We start from the raw sequence: 25,318 nt of genomic DNA on the forward strand, positions 1-25,318 counted from the left end.
AGACAAAGGTGAGTCAGTGGAATGATATATTTGGATTTCCAAAACGCCTTGACAAGGTGCCACACAGGAGGCAGCTAAATAGGATAAGACACTGTGGCATTGGGGGTAAGGTACTGGCATTGATAGATGTTTGGCTGACTGGCAGAAGGTAAAGAGTAGGGATAAAAGTGTGACAACTGATAACTAGTGGAGTAACGAAAGAACTTGGACAGGCTAGGAGAGTGGGCAACGAAGTGGCAAATGGAATACAATGTGGAAAAGTGTGACATTGTGCACTTTGGTAGAAAATATACATGTAGACTATGTTCAAAACAGGGAAATGCTTCAGAACTCTGATGCACAATGGGATTAGGGAGTCCTACTTCAGGACATTCTTAAGGTTAACATGCAGGTTCAGATGGTAGTTAGGAAGGCAAATACAATGTTAACATTCATTTCAAGAGGGCTAGAATACAAGAACAAAGATGTACTGCTGAAGCTGTATAAGGCTTTGATCAGACCACATTTGGAATATTGTGAGAATTTTGGGCTCCATGTTAAAGGAAGAATTGCCTTGCCTCAAAGGGGTCAAGATGAGTTTTACAGGAATTGTCCTGGGAATGAAGAGTGTGTCATAAGAGGAGCAATTAAAAGCTTTGGGTCTGTACTCCGAGTGTAGATTAGAAGGATGAGGGGGATCTCATTGAAACGTACAGAATACTGAAGGCATTGATAGAGTGGACATGGAAATGATGTTTCCGCTAGTCGGAGAGACTAGGGCCAGAGGGCACAGCCTCATACTGAAGGGATGGCCCTTTAGAACTAAGGTGAGAAGGAATTTCTTCAGCCAGAAGGTAACTAATCTGTGGAATTCGCTTTGGAGTCCAAGTTATTGAGTGTATTTAAGACTGGTAGATAAGCTGATTGGTAAAGGGATCAGGGATTACAGGGAAAAGGCAGAGGAATAGGGTTGAGAAACACATATCAGCCATGATCAAATGATGCAGCTGACTTAATGGGCCAATTGCCTTAATTCTACTTCCGTATCTTATGGATATTCAATGGCAGCAATGTGTACCATATACTAGATGAACAATGACATTCACCAAGGCTCTGCAGACAGCACTTTTCAAACACACAACCACTACCATCTAAAAGAACAAGGGTAAGCATACACATGGGAACACCACCTCAAGTTTCTTTTCAAACCACACACAATTCTGATTCAAAATGTATTGCTGTTCCTTTAGTGTCACTGGTTCAAATTCCTGGCATTCTCTCCCTAACAGCATTGTGGGTCTATCTATCAATCAAATTAACTTCTGTAGGTCAAGAAGGCAACTCACCACCACATTCTCAAGAGCAACTAAGGATGGATGTAAAATACTCGTGGAGTAAAACTGAGTTTTACTTCAGGCACTCTGTTCTGCTTGCCTCTAGGTCCAAAGGTCTGGTCATTGTTGCCACCACATTGTAAGATTGGAACTTCACTCAGGTGAAGATACAAGAAATGGTAAGAAAGGACATCTCTGGAATCTTATGGATGAAACTTATCTGACTTCATTAATGCTTCTTATGCACATGCCTAGCAGCTATTCTTTCAATAAATGTACAGTTACTTCACAATATACAAACTTACTACAAGCACATATCTTGATGGTGATCTCATGGTTCACTACAAACATCACTTACTCCAATCTAACAACTAACATAAGTGCTGATGCCCCAGATTTCAACCTTCCTTAATTCAGTCCTAAATGGCATGCCCTCATTCTAAGACTGTCCTTAGAGAAAAGAAACTGCATAATTATTTGAAGCTGAGAATGTTTATATGTGGAGAGAGCAGCAAGATGGAGCAGTGATACATTGAAATGTCAGTACAGACACAATACTCTGAATTGCCTCCCATGTTAGAAATGTGTATTCTTTTTTCAAAAATCAACCTATTCATAAATGTTATTACACACCTCAGGAACTGATGAGACTTGAAACCAGACCTTTGGTCCAGAGATAGGGACACTGCACCACAAGTGCCCCTTTCTCACCCCTCACCAATTACCCAGGTATTTTTCTTTTTGTATATCAAGTGCATCACAATCAAATAAGGTTTCCACCACCAAATCACTGTGACTTCTTTTTTTGTTTTTAACTATTAAAAATCAGTAATGACTCATACTGCCAATTAGAAATTTACATGCAAAGCCCATTATGGGCAATGGAAATGATCACAGTAAGCGGGGTGAAAGTAATTGGGAGAGCCGAAAGGAACTAATGTGTGGCACAGTGGTTAACACTGCTGCCTCACAACGCCAGAGACCGGGTTCAATTCCCGCCTCAGGCAACTGTCTGTGTGGAGTTTGCACATTCTCCCTGTATCTGCGTGGGTTTCCTCCCACAGTACAAAAATGTGCAGGTTAGGTGAATTGGCCATGCTAAATTGCCCATAGTGTTAGGTGAAAGGGTAAATGTGGGGAATGGGTCTGGGTGGGTTGCACTTCGGCGGGTTGGTGTGGACTTGTTGGGCCGAAGGGCCTGTTTCCACACCATGAGTAATCTAAAAAAAAAGTTGAAAGGGGAAATAAAGCACTGTAAACCACCATCATGCCCACCTGCTTACAGCTAGCCTGGTCAGGCCCAGGAATAGATCCACAAGGAGGTCCTCTGATCTGCCTATAACCATCTATACCATATGCCCAAAAATTTGGAACGTACTGCTAAAGTGCAGCCAAAACCACTTTTTACTTAAAAAAAACGCAAATGTCCAAAACAAAGATACATATGGTCCATGGATTCCATTGTGCCACAATGGGAGTCTGTGAAACCAGTGCAATCTGCAATTATAAAGGACTCTATGCAACAGCCCAATGGAAAATTGGAGGGCTCCAGCAGAGAGCCCTCCACTGAGGATAAATTTGCCCAGGAGTGTCCAGGCGGCAAATGAAGGAGTCAAGCTGGATGATGTGCAGCAGCAGCTTGTATACAAAAAACCTCAACGCAAAGGCAAAGAAACACACTACACATACTCAAGAGGCAGCTCAGATTATGGGGCACATATTCCTGAGGAAAGTTCAGCACCTTGGGACTGATGTGAAATTCCATCCAAACAGGGGTATACACAGGTGAGATTTCTCCACACGCCAGAGCACCCTTCAACTGGTGTACAACATCAAGTCTGAGTACAGTCATTTTTAGACAATGGATGACATCAGCTGTGAACTGTGCATCGCTGCCCTGCTTACCAATTCCTGCAGCAGCACTCAATCCAGGCCTCTGCCACCCAGCAGGTCCCTGTGGACATGGCCAAACCCTCTGCCAGCCACTTGAACCTGTGATGACAGAGGTGGGGATTACTGAGCAGCTCTCCGGCAATAACCCTGATGGCTGGGAAATCCAACCCGAGTCAACCATGTTCCAGACATTGACTTGGTTCTGGTAAATGTCCTGAGGGAGACCTGAGGACTCAGGAGCTGTGTGTCATTGTTGAGCTCATGCATCCGATGAAAGAGGTAGTATGTATTTTTTTCTAACCAACTTGTTCTGACATGAACCTAGGTCTCCTGTTTCGGGGTAATTTCATTGCCATTACCCCACAAGAAAACCACAGATTTGTGGGGTTTTTTATTATAAAGACATGTTGTGAATGTTTAAAAACTTAGCCCAGTTGGGCATGTTATATAATGGTAAATGGAATTGCAGAAAGTTGGTAATTGGTTAAATCTTTACCATGGGGTAATGATTAGTCTAATTGACCTCTGACCTGAGGCTGGAGCTAGCGCTCGCGTCACGTACTGCTTTTCTAGATTTGGAGATGCCGGTGTTGGACTGGGGTGTACAAAGTTAAAAATCACACTATAACCTGGTGTTGTGTGTTTTTTTTTTGCTTTACTAGAAGTTTTCTCTGCGCTTAGAGCGAAATTCGTTATTTACATTGCGATGCAAGGAGCATTCACCCTCCTCACCTCCCACTTATAAACAGCTGGTAGTAAATCAACCTGAAATAAATAAAAGTCATTCTCAGCCTGGATCATTTTACAGGCAAAAGCAAAGGGCAGCGAACGGCAACGCTGAAGCCCAATAACATTCCCATCAGATCGGTGGCCAACGTTCATTAATGCTCCTGATTGACAGGCGGAACCGCCTTTAGACGTCGGGTATAGCACGGCTTCAGCCCAAAACGCGGCTTTGAACCAATCACAGCCATCAGTGGGCGGAACATCCGGCATGAGGTTACGATGACGCGTTAGCGTGCTGGGAGGCAACTGCAGACTGTACGGGAGAGCGTTGGCGGACGATAGTCATTGCAAAGATCATCCACAAAGAACAGCGGCTTGTACTTTTCCCAGGCGATGGTTGCGTACTGCTTCTTCAGAGGAGGCTGACGGAAGATGAATCATTTATTAAGGTTTTTAAATACCTGAGCTGCGTTCGTTTTCGTCCGGTCGCTGTTGAGCATGCGCAACGAAACTAGAGCCTGGAACTGAACGCGCGTCGTGGAGAGCATGCTCAGTGGCTCATTGTTGACAATTACTTGCCCCTCATTCTCTAACCCCGCCCCTTACTCATTAACCCCGCCCCTTCACCGGCCAAGATGGCGGCGGGTGGCTACGCAGACTTGAGGGAGAAGCTTCAGTCGCCTCACCGCGAAAAGCAGCGGGCGACATCGGCGCCTTACAATGGCCGCAAGCGGAAGCTCGAGGCGGACGCGGGGGAGGCCGGCCTGCCAGGACTTTGCGGCGGCGCCGACGAGTACGAGCACAGCAAATACCATAGCGACTACGACGACGAACGGCAAGGAGAAGCCCGGCGCGTGAAGCAGGGTATCCGCCAGGTGCGGCTTTTCACTGCCGACCAGTGTACCCAGATCGAGACACAAATCGACGATGTGGTTTCCCGGGCCGAGAAGGGCATTTACCGCGACCACACGGTGGACAGGGCCCCTTTGCGGAACAAATACTTCTTCGGGGAAGGCTACACCTACGGCTCGCAGTTGGAAAAGCGAGGACCTGGCCAGGAGCGCCTGTATCCCAAGGGAGACGTGGACGACATCCCTGAGTGGGTCCACGACCTGGTCATCAAGAAACTGGTGGATCACCGGATTATCCCTGAAGGCTTCGTCAACAGTGCCGTCATTAATGACTATCAGCCGGGTGGCTGCATCGTCTCCCACGTGGATCCCATCCACATTTTCGAAAGGCCCATCGTTTCCGTTTCCTTCTTCAGCGACTCGGCACTCTGCTTCGGCTGCAAGTTCCAATTTAAGCCCATTCGGGTATCAGAGCCGGTTTACTATTTACCTGTCCGGAGAGGGAGTGTCACTGTGCTTAGGTAAGTGGAAAATGGATATGTGGCTCTTCTAGTGCGTTTCAATCGTGTAATTTTCACAAAGTTCCGACAGTCTTTCCCGTCGTTGAGGGTTGGGGTGGGAGTAAGTGAGAAAGATGTCAACGCTATCCTTCGGATTTCTGGCGAAATAAGTTGTGCCTGTGCCAAAAAACGATCTAATTTCTATAGCATAGATTTTTGGCTGCTTCCTTGTAGGAAGATTAGGACTTCACATTAGAGCTATTATTCTTAAGTTAACATACAGAACGAAGCCTTTTGAAATTGGTTTGTAATTTATCTGACTCCCTTTTATTCTATGATGCTTATTTTATCTGGCTGAATTCATTTTGGGTTTGTAAAGATATATCTTGTGTAATAAAATCTAATTGAATGTTGTGAGACAGCTGATGTAGTGTATGTATTTTAATGAAGTTGATACACTGCAGTGACCTTTTTCTATTGGTTAGGACACTGGAATGACCCAAGAGTAGGCCACTTAGAACAGAACCTGGAATATACGACTTGCATTGATGGAGCTTATTTCTGCAGTTAACCAATGCAATCTTGATAAGTTGAAATCTGAGACTGAGATTTTTGCAAGTTGTTCAGTTACAGATCAGCAATGATTTTATTGAATCAGACACCAAAGGCTCAAGGAGCTGAGCACCCTGCTTCTGCTATTTAAAGTTCTATGGGATGTTCTCTGACCATGTAAAGCATGTATTTATGTATCTAAGTCAAATGTTTTTATGTATTCCAGATTGAACCAAAGAAAGAATAGGTAGGGTTTGGATGGATATGGACTGAGTGCTGGCAGGTGTGGACTAGATTGGGTTGGGATATCTGGTTGGCATGGACAGGTTGGACCAAAGGGGGTCTTTCTGTGCTGTACATCTGACTCTTAAAACAATTAGTCAGAGGGAAATGGGTCTGGATAGATTACTCTTCAAAGGGTCGGTGTGGACTGGTTGGGCCGAAGGGCCTGTTTCCACACTGTAGGGAATCTAATCTCATCTTAAAAACACACTCTCTTCTGGTTAGTTTGCCATTATTAAATCCAGCCTCATGAAATTTCTTGACAGAATAAGAAGGTTTTATTTTCTGTCTAAACTTTTCAGTTTAGTAGGTTTATTCAGATTCAACATTTCAAGGCATTTGTTAGATTAGATTCCCTATAGTTCTCAATTTTGCATCTTTTGATTAAATTCTTCAGTCTTTATATTAAAGATGTTTATTGTTTAAAGTAATATATTCTTATCAACTCTTGTATATTTTTCTTGTTATAAATTACTTAGCTGCTAAATGTAACTGTTCACAATTCCTTAAAAGCTTTAGTGGCTAGATGAGAATATTTCATATTTAAATGCTATTTTTCAAAAGTTTTGAGACTAACTTGGACTGAACCATAGTCTGAGGAATGACTCATTCTAGGATGTAATTATTTGAATAGACCGCATCCTAATTTTTTTTTAAAACCTTGGTTTTTTTTTTCTATTGAAGCCTGTAGCTCACGAATTTAGAAATGAAATTAGGATTATATCTATCAAATATAATTTTTCTGTACATTAATCTTTGTAATGAGCAACATTTATATATAGGTAGCTCGTGGTGTACGACACTATGGTCGTACACCACGACACTTCTTTTACAGCTCTAAAGGAAATTTTGAATGGCTTCTGAAGACCAGCAACATTTAAACATGTATTAATTAGTTGACTGTTACAATCAATTCCTAGATTGTTATACTTTATCCACGTCCCTTCATTGGTAATTACATCCACTTAATACTGAAGCTTTAAACAGCAATAGGTTCCTGGTTTGCTGTCAGTTAAGGTATTGGCTAATGTTTATTTTATCACTGTACTCTTGGTCTGTTAAGTAGAGACAATACCTTGCTTGACCAGTTCTCGTGCTCGTCATTGATACTGAGTTCATAAGGAAAAGTAATTTAGGTGATTCATTATTACTCTTGTGTCTTGTTCCTATTGTGATTTGGCACCTTTTTGAAACCAGTTAGAACTATGCTGAAAGAGGAATTTGCATATATGGTTTTTACCGTCCATATACAGACCTTTTGAGCGGGATTACCTCAAACCAGGAGACTTTGGTTGTCCTCTTCATATTCCTTCTATATAGAAAAATTATTTATTTCACTCAGCCCTTCAAATTTAGGACTTGATTAAGATAAAAGTAAAATAGTCAGCGCTGCAAATCCAGAAATTCCAAGTCTTCTCCCCGCCCTTCAGCAATACTTGACTTAGCTGTAGATTTCCAACATTTTCTTGAAGTTGGGTACAGATAACAGGGATTTAAAGATTTCTGACAGCCATAATGATAGAGAATCTTTTTCAAGGTATGAAATGATACAGGCTAGATAGTGAGAAACTATTTCCGCTGATTTGGGGATTCTAAAACTAGGGAGCATAATCTAAGAATTGGAGCCAGACTGTTCAGGAGGGATGTTAGGAAGCACTTTCACATGCACAGGATGGAATTCTCTTCACAATAAAGACAAATGGATGCAGGTTCAGTTTAATTTAAATCTGAAATGGATGCATTTTTGTTAAGCAAAGGTTTTCAGGGACATGGTCCACCTGCATATACGTGGAGTTGGGCCACTGGTCAGTCATGATTTCATTGAATGGTGGAACAGGCTCAAGGGCTAAATGGCCACTCATGTTCCTGTAATGTGCAGAATTGTAGATTGGCATCTGTAAGCCATCAGCTTGTATAGCACCAAGTATTGGAGTAATATTCAAGTGTGGTGCAGTGCCTGTTCTGAAATGGTGGTGGGGTTGGACTTTTGTACTCCGTCACCTCAAACAAATTATTGTTTGACGTGGAATATGTTTGAAACTCATTGGCATTGTCTATTTTATTTCTGTTGCAAGCAAATCTGGATGATGCTGGAGCTAGTTACAGCCAGCCATCCTCATGTGTCCATCCCAGAAATCTCTTCCGTCTACGGGCTGCAGGAAGCACTTCCTGCTGAGAGAGTGGGGTGACTTGGAATTTCCATCCACTCGGTTGTTCCTGCTTTGATTTTTCTGTGCACATGTGCCCATCACGAAGAAGTCCAATTCAGTAAGACAGCCGACCTGTTCTTTGTGTATTACCTTTTCTTCCCCTTTCTGCACAGCACCACACGGATCCCTGCAATAGGAGCTAGAGTGTGTTCTGGAAATTCAATTCTTTGAAATGTTTGGAAGATATGTATTACATTGTATGACAAAAAGATATATTTAAACATGTTCCTGAGCAGCTTTATTAAAGTGCATTTAATCTGTAAAATTTGTATTCCTGCACATTTACTATATTCAAATATATTAAACATTTCAATAGTTAATGATATGTAATTGCATGAATACAGTAATGATCTACTGAGTTTTATTGGATATGTCAGTGTGCTAACAGGCCACTTTAGGCTGAATTTGTTGATACTAGGGGAGTGGGGTGAGGAATGCATTTTATGACCTTCTGGAGAGTTGAAATAAAACGAACAAACATGGCGAGTAGGTCAGACAGTATTTATTGAGGGCACTAGCCACTTTGAAATTTCCGAAAAATTTCACACTAGAAATTTTAACTGATCTGTTTGATGCAGAGATATTTCACTAACCTATTTAGAATTGCTGTAGAAATGTAGTAAATTCAAGTGGAAAAGTATTTTAGAAAAATGGTCAACTTCATTCCTATTTGAGATGTCTTGATGAAGTTTGTGACACTTGTTCCTTTCCATGAATTAATTGAATTCCCAGTCCACGACACCTTTTTAATTTTGCAAAAATTGCGTTCTCTTTAAAAACTTCATTTTGTCCTCATTCCATATTCGCATTCCACATTCCAACGACTCTGGACTGTTGTGCATTTCCCTCACCAATCCCCATTTCATCCTGCTGTTGGCAACCATGGCTTCAATCTCTTAAACCAAATGCTCTTCAATGCTTCCATTAACCACTCCTTTAAAATCTTCAAAACCTCAAACTGAGCTTTGTGTTCTATCATATACTTTGACTCGATTGTCAGGTTTTGGCCAGTTATGCTCCTGTGCAGCACCTTGGGATGTTTTACTTCTAAATATGATCTTTCATGTAGTAAGTGGCCTTAAGGGATTAACTCTATATGTTTTCTGCACTCTGCTTTTTTTGTGTTCATTGTCACTCAGAGGCATGAAGATCTTCTTTAATATTAGCTTTCACATACTTAGAGCAAAAAGCAAAGCACTTTGGATTCTGGAAATCTTAAACAAATGAAGTGTTCAGGTTAAAGAACACTAACTGAGATGCAGTAACTTGATATTTCAAACCTTATAACCCTATATAAACATCAGTTGGGCTGGGTTGGACAAAGCTAAAAATCACAACACCAGGTTATAGTCAAACACATTTATTTGTAAGTACAAGCTTTTGGAGTGCCGCTTCTTAGGTAGCTAGTGGGATGTAGCTTAGGAATCTTATCCTGTATTGTCCAGTGTATGCTGGAAGAAAGGGACTGGTAGACATCAGGATGTAGGCTCATTTCTTAATCTTTTGCTTTAATGGTTCATTAGTGTCTTCAAGGAAGAAAATTTCTGTCTTTACCTGGTCTAACCTACATATGATTCCAGAACCATAGCAGATTGATTGTTAGCTGCACTTGGGCAATTAGGGATGGATAACAGTTACTAGCCAGTTTTGTGGAGGTGCTGAAGTTGGATTGGGACGGACAATGTCAGAAGTCACACGATACCAGGTTATAGTCCAACCTGTGTGTTTTTTGAAATCACAAGCTTTCGGAACTCGGCTATTTCTTTGCACCTGAGGCAGGGACTGTACTTCAAAAGCTTGTGATTTCAAATAAACCGATTGGATGATAATGTGGTGTCGTGTGACTTCTGACTTTGGTCCTGCCAATAACAGCACATCCTGTGAAAATTTTTTTAAGTCTTTCATTGGTTATTACTTGAAGACCCTGCTCATTGTGGTGTTTCGCAAATGCTTATTTCATGTAACTTGTTAAAAAAAAATTCTCATAACTTGTAGTTTTTTTTAATTTTAGGACCTATTAATAGGTACAAAATTGTTAATTTGTGACGAGTATCACAATATATTTATATACGATCAGGTGAGGTAATAGTAGACTCATGACTAATTTCAAATGTTTAGAGCCAGGCATGTATCATAGAATTTCAGACTTCAAAATAAAAATAAAAAACAGCGGAGGCTCTTGGTACACTATTTGGTCACATTTGAAAAAAGGTGAGAAATGGGCTTTGGTGAATCAATGCTGGAATAATTGTCATTCAATGCATGAGCAATTTGAACTCAAGTTTGAAGTACAGTTTCAAAATTTATAGACTACTCCAAAATGGGGTTGGCAGTCAATAAAGAAGAGTGCAAAAAAGAGATGGAGAGTTCTCATTTTAGAAGAAAATTCTTGGAATTATACCACCACTGAAGTATACTATCTCAGAATATGGTTGAACAAACTGGGATTGTTTTCTCAGCCACCTCCTTTCAGAAGAGTGACCTGATGGAAGTCTATGTTAGAAAATTCATGATGAACATTTTTTAATCCAGAGAATGATGAGAATGCAGGATTCTTTACCACAAGGGATTGTAACGATGCCTAGTTAAAGTGGAACCTAGAAAAGTGAATGAAGAACAAAGGAATTGAAGAATAGGTTAACATGTTGGATGTTAAGCATGAAAAGAGACTAGTGTAGCATAAACACCAACATAGAGCTGTTCGGCTGAAAAGTCTGTGTAAGTCTGTATGTGGGGTGTAAGTACTATATTAACAATGGAGAAACAATATTTAACTCCCAATCTCAATACCTGCATCGAAGTTTTGAAGGGGCAGAGTTAATCTGCAATTGGAGAATGAGTGGGAGCTATTTGTTTCCACGGTCCTGCTGATTAATAAATAGATGCAAATGTGTTGCTGGTCAAAGCACAGCAGGCCAGGCAGCATCTCAGGAATAGAGAATTCGACGTTTCGAGCATAAGCCCTAGAATTGATCTACTAAAGTGGAGGTCTAGAATTTGAGTAGTTTTCTGTCTTAGCTGCACTGTGTGGCAGTTGTCAAAGATCTTAAATCCACTATATCCCATTTTATTTATTCAAATACATATAAAAGGGGCATTGACCATGTGTGTATTTACAATTCTGGAAAAAATATCTTTTGTAATACAATCACAACAATTTTCCATTGCTCCTCTGAAATCTTTGATCCGCAGAGTTGGCTTAATAGCAAGTTAAAACACCATACTATCAGTTCAAGGTAACTAGTTACAAATAGTATTTACAAATCAATATTTCAATTCACTGGCTATTGTGTAATCTTTTGAAATTGGTGTGGAACTTCTAGATTTGTTTTTGGTTGCACCATGACCCAGTTTTGGTCACTTTCTTTCATCACTGTTCTTGCCTTGCCTTCAAGCTGCTCCTTACCCATTAGCCACATATACATTTCAGTGCCTCCCTTGTCCTACTTTTGTTCACATACTGAATCCTCACATTGGTGATTTTTGCATGCTGTAAACTTGCCTTGCTTTTGTCCCTTTCCTGAACTTCATCTACAAAAACGTAGAGCCATATCCATTGCTCTCTAAGCCTGCAAAGTTATTTGTGGATCTCCAAGCTCCATCTCTATCTTCCTCCTAGTAACAATTTACATGTGTTATCCTTTGATATGTGCAAGTTTTCTTATATGCTGATAATCTTATTAACATTCCTTTTTCACTGAAATCATTAACTTTATTGCTTTTATTGCACTCCTCCATTATCAGTCTGACACCTAGTCTTAGGTGTTGACAAAAATAAGTTTATGGTTCAATCTAACATTTGTGATTTCAGCCGCCTTATTTCCTACTCAGCTGAGCTGATGATGCACTGACTTCATTTGGTCAGCTGTGTTGACATACATACTCAGCTTGGTGACTGCCTTCAATTTTTATACTAATTTAACTTGTAACATCTCATTTCATTTGCCAATATAGTATTTATTCCTACAAATGCCCTTTTCACCTGCTTCCATCTTTTACAGATTTCAAAAATTCCAGATTTCTGGTTTTCCCCCTTCTGGGTACTGTCTATTCTCATCAATTTTCATTCAGTTCTCTAGATCCTTGTAACTCACTGAAACTATTTTAATATTCTTTTCTGAAGTTTGACATTTCTGTACAATCCTACCCCATTTTATTTGGTTTAAGTCAGCTCTCTCTTGCCTCCTGAGTCATAAGTCTCCTGGCTCAAGTCCCATTCCAGGATTTTGTTTTTGGCAATGTGAAGTCCACACTGTAGTCCTCCAACTCTAGTTTACTACCATACCATAAGACGTAGATTTCAGCAGCAGATTGCCTCATTCTCTCCAATACCTTATACAGTATTCTGTGCCTTATATACTACACCTTTTCCTTTCAACTGCCTATGCTCCATTTTTTAAAAAAAACTTAGTACCCTGTCTTAGTGACTTTATTCAGTCCTCCCTTTTGCCCTCCCCACTATTAAAAATCTCTAAGTACCTGCTCTGCTTTAAAAATTACTTTGAAGCTGTAATATCCACAAACTCTTTGACCGAGTGAAATGGTAAATGTGAATATCTTCCATATATTCGATGTTTCTCATTCCATATTCCAATCCCATTCTCCTGTATCCTTTTTATTCATTGCTGTTTCAACTACCTCTGTAACCTATCCTCAAACATTATCATGGTCTAGCTTTCTAGTACTTATCTCTCATATAAATTCCAGTGTCTCAAACTTCTGTGTAGAATAAGAGTTTCCTATCATGTGTCCTAGATCTTTATTTCATTTCTCCTCTATGCAAAGCACACTGTAGCACTTCTTTAAATTGCGTGCAATGGGTAAGCATACACCATTGTTTGTGGTTGACGCAGATTTGATTTTGATTTATTGCTGATTGTATCTATTTTAGGTATTGTCACTTAAGTGGAAATGCTGAAAAGTGTTAACAAGTGTAGTTTATCCATTCAGGAGCTATTTTGATAACTTTTTTTGGTTTTACAATCTTAAAATATTTGTTTAAAGATTTGTTTCATTCTCTTGACTGAAACTAATTAGACTTTAATTTGTTACATCTAGTGCAAAATGTATTCAAGCACTAGTTCTAGTCAGAAATGTTGTATGATCTGACACTTCAGTATTTTTTTGTATTGACTGCATTTCAACTTTAATTCTCCAAATAAATTATATAATTATTTCAGTCTCAGGATTTTGGAATATAATCGATTTAAAGTAATCACATTTCTGTCTCTGGGATTGCATCCTGAATGTTGGAGCAATTTGTTTCAAATTCTGGCGCCTTTTTTTGTGTTTTGAAGGCGCAAGTATTTTAATATTTCTTAAATTAACAATAGAACACTTCCTATACTCAGTCTTGATTTCCATTATATAATTGACATTGCCTTTTGTAATTGGATTGAGGAATGTTCCAAGAAGTGAGTCTGCGTTTGTGTGAGATCTCCAGGAGTTTGTGTTTGGGGGGTGATGTTGGTGTTGAAAGGTAGTTTGGCATATGGAAAAATTTGCAAACCACTGTTTTAATTTTATTAAGTCACATTTTGTTGAATGGTAAAATTTTGTTGTAAAATCCTGCAGCTAAAGCTACTTTAATCAGTCACTTGCCGAGAAGAATGTGAAACAATGGCAGATAAAAATCATCTGTCAAGCTTGGAATTGATTTTGACTCTGTTCTCCACTGTCTCTGGTGAGGCCTCATCTGGAGTATTGTGTGCAGTTTTGGTCGCCATACTATAGGAAGGATGTGGAGGCACTGGAACGGGTGTAGAGGATGTTGCCTGGCATGGTAGGAAGATCGTATGAGGAAAGGCTGAGGCAATTGGGGCTGTTCTCATTGGAGAAAAGAAGGTTTAGGGGAGATTTGATAGAGGTGTACAAGATGATTAGGGGTTTAGATAGGGTTGACAGTGAGAAGCTTTTTCTGCGTATGGAGTCAGCTGTTACTAGGGGACACAGCTTTACATTAAGGGGAGGTTGGTGTAGGACAGATGTTAGGGGTAGATTCTTTACTCGGCGAGTTGTGAGTTCATGGAATGCCCTGCCAGTATCAGTGGTGGACTCTCCCTCTTTATGGTCATTCAAGCGGGCATTGGATAAGCATATGGAGGTTATTGGGCTAGTGTAGGTTAGGTAGGCTTCGGTCGGCGCAACATCGAGGGCCAAAGGGCCTGTACTGCGCTGTATTTTTCTATGTTCTATGTCTCTCATTAGTTAGAAAACTTCTGTTTAATGAATTGTATTAACCTCCAGTTCAAAATGACTTGTTTAACATAAGTTCAGGGGAGAACTCAAAGGTGGACAGAATTAACAGGTTCATCTCATGTACATAAAGGAAAGCTGTGTCTGTTATCTGTTGGTACAGGGACCCGGAGGGTTTTGAGCAAGAAATGTAGAAGGGGACCGTGAACCTTTTTATGTAGCATCAGCACTTGAATAAACTAAACCTGCAAGACTACAGGAAAATCGTGGAGGAATGGAACACACTGTTCTATAAATATCTTGACGTGGATTTGGACTGAATGTCTACCTTCTGTGCCCTAATATCACAGACTATAATCCTTTTGGTCACCTTGTGAAAAATGCTATCCCAGTGTGAGCAAGGGAATATCCTTTCAGGCAAATTTACAGTCATTGTTTACTTCCATTTTTCTGGTTCTGTGCTCTGTATAAAAGTTTTTCAGTTCTGTTGAGAGGTCACAACTCAGTAGTTTCTGTCTCCACAGATACAAACTTACATAAGTGTTGACAACATTTCATGTTTTTTTTTGTTTAAAGTTTTAAATATTTTACATATGATCATGTGTTTAGTGAATGTGAAATGTGCAGATGCTCCAGGGTGATGGTCGTCTTTATTTAATTAGAGCTTTCCCCAGTTTCCCTCTGTCTCTCATGCTACTGTCTAGTCTGAACAGTGGCCTTTTTGTGTACAAAAGAACTACTGGATTATAACCTACACCCTAGCCCTCACCCCTTTTGTTTGTACCTTGAGTCCACAGTTTTAGTGTCTTTACTGTTAGACCAGCTGAAGCCAGGCTTAAATCTGGAATTCTCTATCTTTTATTCAATTGAGGTGTAGCAAATGGAGTAATTATCACTCCTCTTTCCACACTGTTGGGGTATTTAGTATCTCTTTGAAGTTGCCAAGGGGCAAATTCTTGAAAAATTTGATTCCTGTCACCAGTGAGCATGTTGGGGAACCGACCCACTGAAGCAACATCTAAAAATAGCTAACTTCCAGAGTCTCTTGCTATTAATGATGATGGCAGCTTGCCCTCAATGTAACAATAGTCTCATGACTTTGCCAGAAGAGCAACACTTGGAGCAAACTGGCTGTGTTTTTCTATATTCTGCACAGCAAAAACATTTGTCACCAAAGCAACCCTCTTATTCATTGAAAAATGCGTCAGCAGCTTTGCATGGTAAGCGGTAGTAAGAAATTAATTAACTGTTCAGGCTTTGTCAGACCAGTATTCCTTTTTGAGCGATAGTGCCCCAATATGGAAGTTTCTGCTAACTGCAATGTGCCAAGTGAGTCTAATCTCAGCTTCTGTCTGCAGCTCTCTTACATCATACTTATACTGATTTTCTTGGGTCAGTCTGAACTCCAAACACACACTTTTTTTTTCCCCAAAAGCTAGATGGAGTGAACGAGTGGCAGGAGGGTAATTTGGTACCAGTCTAAATTTAAGGGAGCAACTTCGAACTCCTATCCTGTTGCTGTATCTCCTTGTTTCTTCATCTGAAATTGTTTAAATACTTGTTCTAGGAAGTTATCCCAAAGAGATTTTAAATAAGTTCTTAATTGTGTTGGCAATTCTTTATCCATCTATAATTCATGTGTTTTTTTTTCGTCAAGAGGCTGTATGCCACTTGGTGTTGCAATATATTAGGAATTTCAGTTCCTCCCAGATAAGTATTCTGCAATGTTTCCCACCTTGTTTTGTGTATGTTGTTCAGTTGAATGCACTGAGAACGGTCACTTCTTTGAGGTAACATGGTGTTGTTACAAGTGTTTGTGTTATGGGGAGTATTGTTGTAAAGTATACTTGTTCTGAAATTGTGTATAAAATGTAACTTCATTGTGATAATTACAATAATTATCTTTAAAATAAGCAAAAGAATGAAATTCCTGATGATTCTCAATGCCTGTTTTTTTTTGCCAGCTTATCTAGTTTTGCTGTTCTTGAACAGGTTATATTGCTATTGTTAGGAAGGCAGGTTGACTGCAATTTGTAATTGTTACACTCTGCACAGGAAAAATGGCATTTCAGTGCGGGTTAACATGTTTATTTACAAGCCCCAAAAAACAGTCTGTCTCAAAATGAAACATGATTCTCCAAGGCCATGTACCATTAGCAGTACAGTGTACTCTGCTTTAACAGCAATTATGGGGTGATGTAACTTTAAATTTTCTGTCAAGATTTAACATGTTGTAACAGTGACATATTTAGCTAAGAACTTGCCATTTGGAATTTTTGACTTCTTGCACTATTAGCCTGCTCATGCTCTCATGTGGCACAGCTGCAAGTCCTAAAGTTAAAGTTTTTGCACAAAGAACAAAACTTCCAGTTTAGGAATCACCGGAGTAAAGCAGATGCTATTTTCCATCTACCTTTTGTTTCTACATCATTCACATTTTGAAGATTTTAGAATTAAGCTGTAGTCAGTAGACTTGTACTAACTAATTTATGATGGTTCAACATACAGGTGCAATAGATAAGTGTTTTTTCAACTCTTAGATCTGGGGCCTTGATGCAGAGTAGCTACATGAGTTGTGTCCAGTGCTAAAATTGACAGTGCATATTTTGTTCTGGAATAGGTTCACTCCATATTGCAAGCAATGACTGAGATTGTATAAGCCTTATGTAGCCTTTGATAGGCTGGGTTATTCTGCAATGTACTATAACTTTATTTGAAGAAGGTAAATATTTAAAACACTTTGGCAACACACTTAACATGAAAAATCTTTAGAAAACCGGGATTGACAGTATATCAGCAATCTTGAGTGCACATCTAATGTCTCTCCTTTTTTGGGGTCCAAATTCATGCCAGCTTACTATACATTGTGAAATATAAAATTTTGTATCTTTTATAAAATGTTTGAGCTGATTCCTCTATATAACGTTTCTGTGGTGTTGACATCCATTGTTTTCTCCCCATGTGACACCCTTTTAACAGATTACCATGAAGCAGTAATCAAGAAGGTCAAACATTAATTTTTAAAAATTTATTTTTTCTAAAGATATCCTTACCCCTCTAAAATATGTCACGTCCTGCCCCCAACCACAACTTAACAGCTGTCATCACACTTTGCTATTTTTCTGTTTTTCAAAATATCTCCTGAAACTCTATCCCATCTTTTTCCAGTATTCTGTTTGAAGCCCTATCACAATATCAAGATTGCTTTTAGCAAAGTCAAAAATGATATCTGATGTGATAGTTACCCTGTTAAGTCAAGTCTCCTCATTTTTCTGAACTTTCCCACAGCATTTCATAAGGTGACAATGCCATTCGCCTCTGTCCCTCTGTTAACCAGCTGAGTTGGACTGCATTTCTTAGGTTTCAATCCAGTTTCTCAAGTTAGAGAAAATTGTCTTTTTATTTCCACTCATGCATCACTCTCCCTATCTTTCAACTATCTATCCTTGTGCTTCTATTCTTATCTACATTATACCTCTCATTGATATTCTCCAAAAAATGTTTGTTTCAAGATGTTAATGGTCCTGTACTCTACTCTATTTCGACCCTCTCAGTAGCCCAATTGTCGTTAAATTCACTCATCTTGTTTTGACATTCTTTTTTGGATGAGCAGAAATTTCTACCGCATAAAATATTGGGAAGAGACAGCCATTGTCTGTCTTGCCACAAGCTTTGTTCCCTTGTCAGATAATTAATCTCTGACTGGCAGTTTGTCTGAGCTTAAACCAGATGGTACAAATACAGCATCAAGCATGAACAATAAATTACTGACCACAGATCCTCACCATCATTAAGATCACTTATTTTAATCTCTAGCATTTCCTGACCCTGTCTGTACCGATCTGCTACTGGAACCCTTATCCACGCCTTTTCCCTCTACAAGTTGACTGCATGTGCAAATGAGTAAAAAATGAGGTCTGCAGATGCTGGAGATCACAGCTGCAAATGTGTTGCTGGTCAAAGCACAGCAGGTTAGGCAGCATCTCAGGAATAGAGAATTCGACGTTTCGAGCATAAGCCCTAACGTTCTATCCTTTGCAAACTTGTAACCCAAAGCTCTGCTGATGTTCTAACTTGCACCAAGTCCCATTTATTCAATCCCAATGCGTGCTGACACATATTGGCTGCCAGTTCAGCATTGCCTGGGATTTTATAATTCTCATTATTTCCAAAATCCTTCAGTAGCTGCTTCACCCCCTACTTCTGATTACCTGCAACTCTGTGTATGCTCCTCCACTTCTGGTCTCCAAAGCATCCCTTGTTTTACATGCTTTGGCAGGTGTCAATTCAGTTTGCAAAGCACAATGTTCTAGAATTCTTTACCTCTATTTTTCTTTCTCCCTGTAAGAGATTCCTTACAACCTATTACTTTGACCAAACTATTGATCTGTTAGTTTGTTTTTCTTGAGATTCTTACATGCTTGAGGTAACTGAAATACACCAACTTCTGTAAACAGCCAAAACTTAAGCAAGTACGAGCCTTTGAAGGAATTCTTAACTCAGCAAGCACTGCAAAGTATGTCAAGAGACCACCCTGAACAAAGGGACCAATTCTTCTTTTCATATGAGATCTTTCATCACACCAATGCCCACAAGACAATCGCCAACCAATCCCTCATAGTCACATGCCACTCAAGAAATAGTGATTAGATCATTCCTTAATGGCAAGATCTTGTGTATTTTTTTTAACTGCAGGGTTTGGTTAGATTCTTAACTGCAATGATCTTATTCTTTCTGAATAGCAGAAAATGGCAATGTAAGTTGACTCTCAGTAGCAGGAAATGGCCATGTAAAGTTTTACAAACCGTCTGCAAGACTAAGAGTCATACCACCCTGTCACCAGGACATCAAATTTCTTGAAGATTAGCAGAGCAAATTAATATCTCCAGTCCTGTCCTAATGTCACTGACATGGTGATCATTTTGGTTTGCTCCTTTGAAGTGCTGAAACCTGTTATATTAAAGGTATAGAAATAAAAGTTGTGCAATTTTTTACCAACAAATTCATCAAAAGATTAAACTGCTGGGGTGACGTGTCCAATGGTTGTACTTAGTGCTCATTTTTAATTACTAATTAAAATATCATTGTCCGCTTTTGAGTTTTCAGTTCATCACGACCCTCTTATTTGATAACTTGATCTGGGACTATTTGATAAATAAAGAAAAAATTTGCATGTGTATATAGTGTTTCAGTTTCTCAAGCAATCCACAGCCAATTTTTCGCAAATTTAGTTGCTGCAACTATATAGGCAAACCTGAAAATAAGGTCCCACAACAGCAGAGAGATAAATGACCGAGTGATTTCTTTTGGTAACAAAATTTAAAGCAGGAGTTTTATTCACTGTATTGTTTGGTACGAGGTCAGCCAGGTGGACCTCATAAAATGAGTTCCCTGATTGAGGCTGTTAACCTGGTACAGTTAGGGAGCCCTGGCTCACAGATATGAATAGAAGTGTCAGAGAATCTGCTCTCAAGCAGGCTCTGAGCTAGCTGGGCAAAAGTGAGGCTCTAATCTGAGCTAGCTGGGTCAGTGTCATGTACTTTGCACAAAAAATAAAGGGTGAGTTGGTGACTAGATACTGGACTTCGTGGAGTCACTTCACACAGAAATGAAAAAAACTTCCCTGTTCTTTGTCATTTAGTACTACGTGTCTTTTAACACATACCTAATCGGCAGACAGGTAGGTGAATGTCCTGAAAGATGGTACCTCCTGCTGGTGCAGCACTATTGTTTTAGGTTATGTCCTTACATTCCCAGTTTGGTACTTAAACCACAACCTGCAGTGTTTGAAATAAAGATTATGTCATCTTCTAATTCTAACGCCACACATTCGAACATGAAAACAGCAAGCTTTAAAATGGGAATATATACTTTTTTTTCATCATTCTACTTGACATTCAGGAAGTTTCTTAAATGCTCATTTGTACTTTGCTAAAGGCTCTAAATTGGTGCTCTCTTTTGTGATAAAATCAGTTTTTTATGGGTTTTTTATGATAAAATCAGGGGCACAAATTAAATGTTACATTTTAACAGTAATAAATTTGTTATGCTAAGTGCTTCGTCATTGCCCAATCTGCAGCAGTACTGCTTATCACCAGAGGGCAGAACATGTGTATTTTGAAGTTGATCCATATTAAGGTCCCTGTTAACTTTTTAAAATTTTTATTAATTTTATCAAGGGCACACAGTGCAAGAGGAGGACCGTAAGTTGTCTTAGATTGGTGACCAGCCTATCACAATGATAAGCTCTTACTTGATGACTCACTCAATTAAACCCTGAGCTGAACAGACTTGTGCTGATAGCTCAGCCACTTGCAAAGACACTGGTATGGAAGCAAACTAATAGGGAGAAGTAGAGGATGGCTCAAGGCAAGCTTCCAGGACTGACTTGTACAGTATTTTGATCTTTGAAGGCTATGAGAGACAGGCAGGAAAGTGGAGCTGAGGCTTCAATCATATACACTATGGTATTATTCAATGATGTAACAGACTTCAGGGACAAAAGGTCAATTTCTCTCAATGGCTATGTATGTTGGCACCCACACCCAACCATGTTGCTTTGGTGTGTCTTGATCCAAAAAGATACTAGCTCATCCATCCTGCACTTCTGACCAACTTCATGCCAGATTATCAGAGTGCAGGTATTTTTAAAAAATCTGATCTCTCTTGCTTATGTTCAGATTTACTCCCTGCCCTCAATTGTGGTTTTTGTGGTACAGAGACAGAAAATAGCTAAGAGATAATGCCACCCTCTCACTTAGGTTTCCTTTCTACAACTGAAGATAAAGATGTGGCATTCCTAATTGAAAGTAGTATGAGTAAGAGTGAGATTTGATTTGGAGATGGTGCAAGTGAAAATAAGGTTTCTTTTTCATAGTACAGTACAAAGGAACTTCAATTATACACAGGACACAGGTGGAGAGTATTTCGTTCAGTTAATCAAATGCTGGATAACATAGGGTAGCTTTCCGGACAATCTGAAATTTTGATGATCAAATGCTGGATAATAGAGATTCTTCTACATCAGTTGTACACTTCACGCAGTCATAGCATTAGCACTCATGGATGTAATTCAGCTGAGCGAATATTAACAACCTCAAGTACAGAATTCATGTCCTTAGTTGAAATCTAGTTTTGAGTTCTTGATGTACCTAGTATAGGGCTCATATTTTAATTAAACATTTGTGAAGTTATTACTGTTGATCTTCTATGTCATGACTTAATTTGACGACAGTTCAGATTTAAATTTCTTATTGTACATCTTTCACGTTTTATAGTTTTACTCTAATGTGTTGAAATCGTGAGCACTATTCGTGTGTCTGTCTGATTGACGGAGGGTCTGTGGAAAAGCCACTTCCCTTCAGTTTAATCCACCTATTCCAGTCTTGCAGTCAAGAGTTTGTGTCAACAAAATATCTCAAATGTATAAATTGCAGCACAAAATAGAAATGAATGATACTGGAAAAGATATCATTCCTAAGGTCATTGCCATCAGTTTGTCTTAAGAGAATTGCTTGTGATAACGGCACTAAATTATGGAGGCCTGTTTTATTATGTTCATGGCTTAAAGCAAAGTCTGGTCTATTGTCTCTCAGCAGAAGAACATATGCCATCCATATTCATGAAATCTCACTATGAGCTGTTGAATTATGGTTTCTATTCAATATCTGGGCTAAGTCACATTGCGTGGATTCGGTAGGCAAAAAGCCATAGGAAGTGAGATCCCCAACTAGACGGTTTAGCTGCGAACTCAGTTTATCTAGTAGCAATTCTAATATATAAATGCAAGTGGAGATGGGTGAAATATTTGCATACCAGCATGCTAATAAGTCATAGAGATATACAGCATGGAAACAGATCCTTTGGTCCAACCCATCCATGCTGACCAGATATCCCAACCCAATCTAGTCCCACCTGTCAGCACCCGGCCCATATCCCTCCAAACCCTTCCTATTCATATACCCATCCAAATGTCTCTTAAATGTTGCAATTGTACCAGCCTCCACCACTTCCTCTGGCAGCGCATTCCATACACGTACCACCCTCTGCATGAAAAAGAAGCCCCTTAGGTCTCTTTTTATATCTTCCCTTCTCACCCTAAACCTATGCCCTCTAGTTCTGGACTCCCTGACCTCAGGGAAAAGACACTGCCTATTTATCCTATCCATGCCCCTCATAATTTTGTAAACCTCTATAAGGTCACCCCTCAGCCTCCGACTCTCCAGGGAAAACAGCCTCAGCCTATTCCGCCTCTCCCTGTAGCTCAGATCCTCCAACCCTGGCAACATCCTTGTAAATCTCTTCTGAACCCTTTCAAATTTCACAACATCTTTCTGATAGGAAGGAGACCAGGAATGCACGCAATATTCCAACAATGGCCTAACCAATGTCCTGTACAGCCGCAACATGACTTCCCAACTCCTGTACTCAATACTCTGACCAACAAAGGAAAGCATACCAAACGCCGCCTTCAGGATCCTATCTACCTGCGATTCCACTTTTCAAGGAGCTATGAACCTGCACTCCAAGGTCTCCTTTGTTCAGCAACACTCCTAGGACCTTTACCATTAAGTGTATAAGTCCTGCTAATATTTGCTTTCCCAAAACGCAGTACCTCGCATTTATTGAATTAAACTCCATCTGCCACTTCTCAGCCCATTGGCCCATCTGGTCCAGATCCTGTTGTAATCTGAGGTAACCATCTTCGCTGTCCACTACATCTCCAATTTTGGTGTCATCTGCAAACGTACTAACTGTACTTCTTATGCTCGCATCCAAATCATTTATGTAAATGAAAAAAAGTAGAGGACCCAGCACCGATCCTTGTGGCACTCCACTGGTCACAAGCCTCCAGTCTGAAAGACAACCCTCCACCACCGCCCTCTGTCTTCTACCTTTGAGCCAGCTCTGTATCCAAATGGCTAGTTCTCCCTGTATTCCATGAGATCTAACCTTGCTAACCAGTCTCCCATGGGGAACCTTGTTGAACGCCTTACTGAAGTCCATATAGATCACATCTACTACTGCTCTGCCCTCATCAATCCTCTTTGTTACTTCAGAAAACTCAATCAAGTTTGAGAGACATGATTTCCCACACACAAAGCCATGTTGACTATTCTGAATCAGTCCTTGCGTTTCCAAATACATGTACATCCAGTCCCTCCGGATTCTCTCCAACAACTTACCCACCGCTGAGGTCAGGCTCACCAGTCTATAGTTCCCTGGCTTGTCCTTCCAATCCTTCTTAAACAGTGACACCACGTTTGCCAACCTTCAGTCTTCCGGCACCTCACCTGTGACTTTCGATAATACAAATCTCAGCAAGAGGGCCAGCAGTCACTTCTCTAGCTTCCCACAGAGTTCTCAAGTACACCTGATCAGGATCTGGGGATTTATCCACTTTTTACTGTTTTAAAGACATCCAGCACTTCCTCCTGTGTAATCTGGACATTTTTCAAGATGTCACCATCTATTTCCCTACAGTTTATATCTTCCATCTCCTTTTCCACAGTAAATACTGATGCAAAATATTCATTTAGTCTCTTCCCCCATTTCCTGTGGCTCCACACACAGGCCGCCTTGCTGATCTTTGAGGGTTAACCTAGAAATATTTAGTATCCAGAGCAGAAAGTAGTTTCAGTAATTTAAGCACTTAGATGCTGAACAGATTGGTTCTTTGACAAAGTGGTATGGAGTGGGGGTGTGTAAAGCACAGAAATACACTTTTTTTTATCTGCAGAAAAAAGTGACCTCTGGGTGCCTTTTTGCACAACACTTTTTAAAGGTAGTAGAAAAATTGAAAAGGCTGTAAAAGCACATAGGATTGCATGTCTTTATCAATAGAAGGAACCAAGTACAAAAGCAAGAAGGTTATGCTCTATTTTATAAAACTCCTGTGAGGCTTCAACTGAAGAGTTTTAGCCAATCCTATGCACTGCACATGTTAAGAGGGATTGCATCAATGTCTTGGAGAGGCTGCAGCAGACACTTAGTTGAAAGATGAAAGGCATGCAAGGCTTAAGTTATAAGAGGAGAATGCAGAATGTGCATTTTCCTTGAATCTCACTGAAATCAGATTTGATAGATTCAAAATCAAGATGTTGATAGATTAAATAATGAAAGCTATTTCTATTGACAAAAGGGTCAGTGACCTACCAATAGGTTTGAGTTTCAGATCATTTAGTATCACTACATTCAACAGGTTAAGAGTTCCAAATAACCTGGAAGCCATGAATTTTAGATTATTGACAAAAATCAGAGGCAGTATGAGAAAAGTTACTAGCCACACAGCATATTCTGATTTTGTGAAAGGGCCACAAAGCAGATTCAATATTGACATTTAAAAGGGAATTGATGAATGCCTTGTTTTAAAGACTTGCTTGAAGAATGTGGGTGTTGCTGGCTGGACAGACAGTTATGCTGAAGGGAGGGGAAAAGAGCAATGCTCAGCTTTGTGATTAAAAGATCATACTCAGGCATTTTTCAAAGTCTCAAATAAGGCCTAATTAGGGACAGTTAGCGTGGCTTTATGCAGTGCAGGTCATGTCTGTCTGATGAATTGATCACCTTCATCAACTTACTTCAATGAAGGTAGTGCAGTGAATGTTGTCTGCATGGATTTTAGTAAGGCTTTTGACTAGGTAGGCTTTCCCCTTGGTAGGCTCTTTGAGAAGATTGAGATGCATGGAATGGTGACTTGGCTGCTTGGATTCAGAATGGGCTTGTATAAAAGGCCGAGTGTAGTGGTGGAAGGGTATTTTTCTGGCTGGAGGTCTGAATAGTAGTGGTCTGTGGGA

General features: G+C 39.8%; 1 protein-coding gene across 1 annotated transcript in view; it reads left to right on the forward strand.

Moving 5' to 3' along the window:
- Positions 1-4,217: 4,217 nt before the first annotated feature.
- alkbh5 (alkB homolog 5, RNA demethylase) overlaps positions 4,218-25,318 on the forward strand; it is a 35,479-nt gene continuing 14,378 nt past the window's right edge. Inside the window, exon 1 of the mRNA XM_060840260.1 lies at positions 4,218-5,304. Coding sequence (XP_060696243.1) covers positions 4,568-5,304 — 737 coding nt within the window. The 5' untranslated portion in view covers positions 4,218-4,567. The remainder of the gene's footprint in view (positions 5,305-25,318) is intronic.

The sequence above is a fragment of the Hemiscyllium ocellatum genome, chromosome 20 (genome assembly GCF_020745735.1).
Source record: "Hemiscyllium ocellatum isolate sHemOce1 chromosome 20, sHemOce1.pat.X.cur, whole genome shotgun sequence".
Classification (NCBI taxonomy): domain Eukaryota; kingdom Metazoa; phylum Chordata; class Chondrichthyes; order Orectolobiformes; family Hemiscylliidae; genus Hemiscyllium; species Hemiscyllium ocellatum.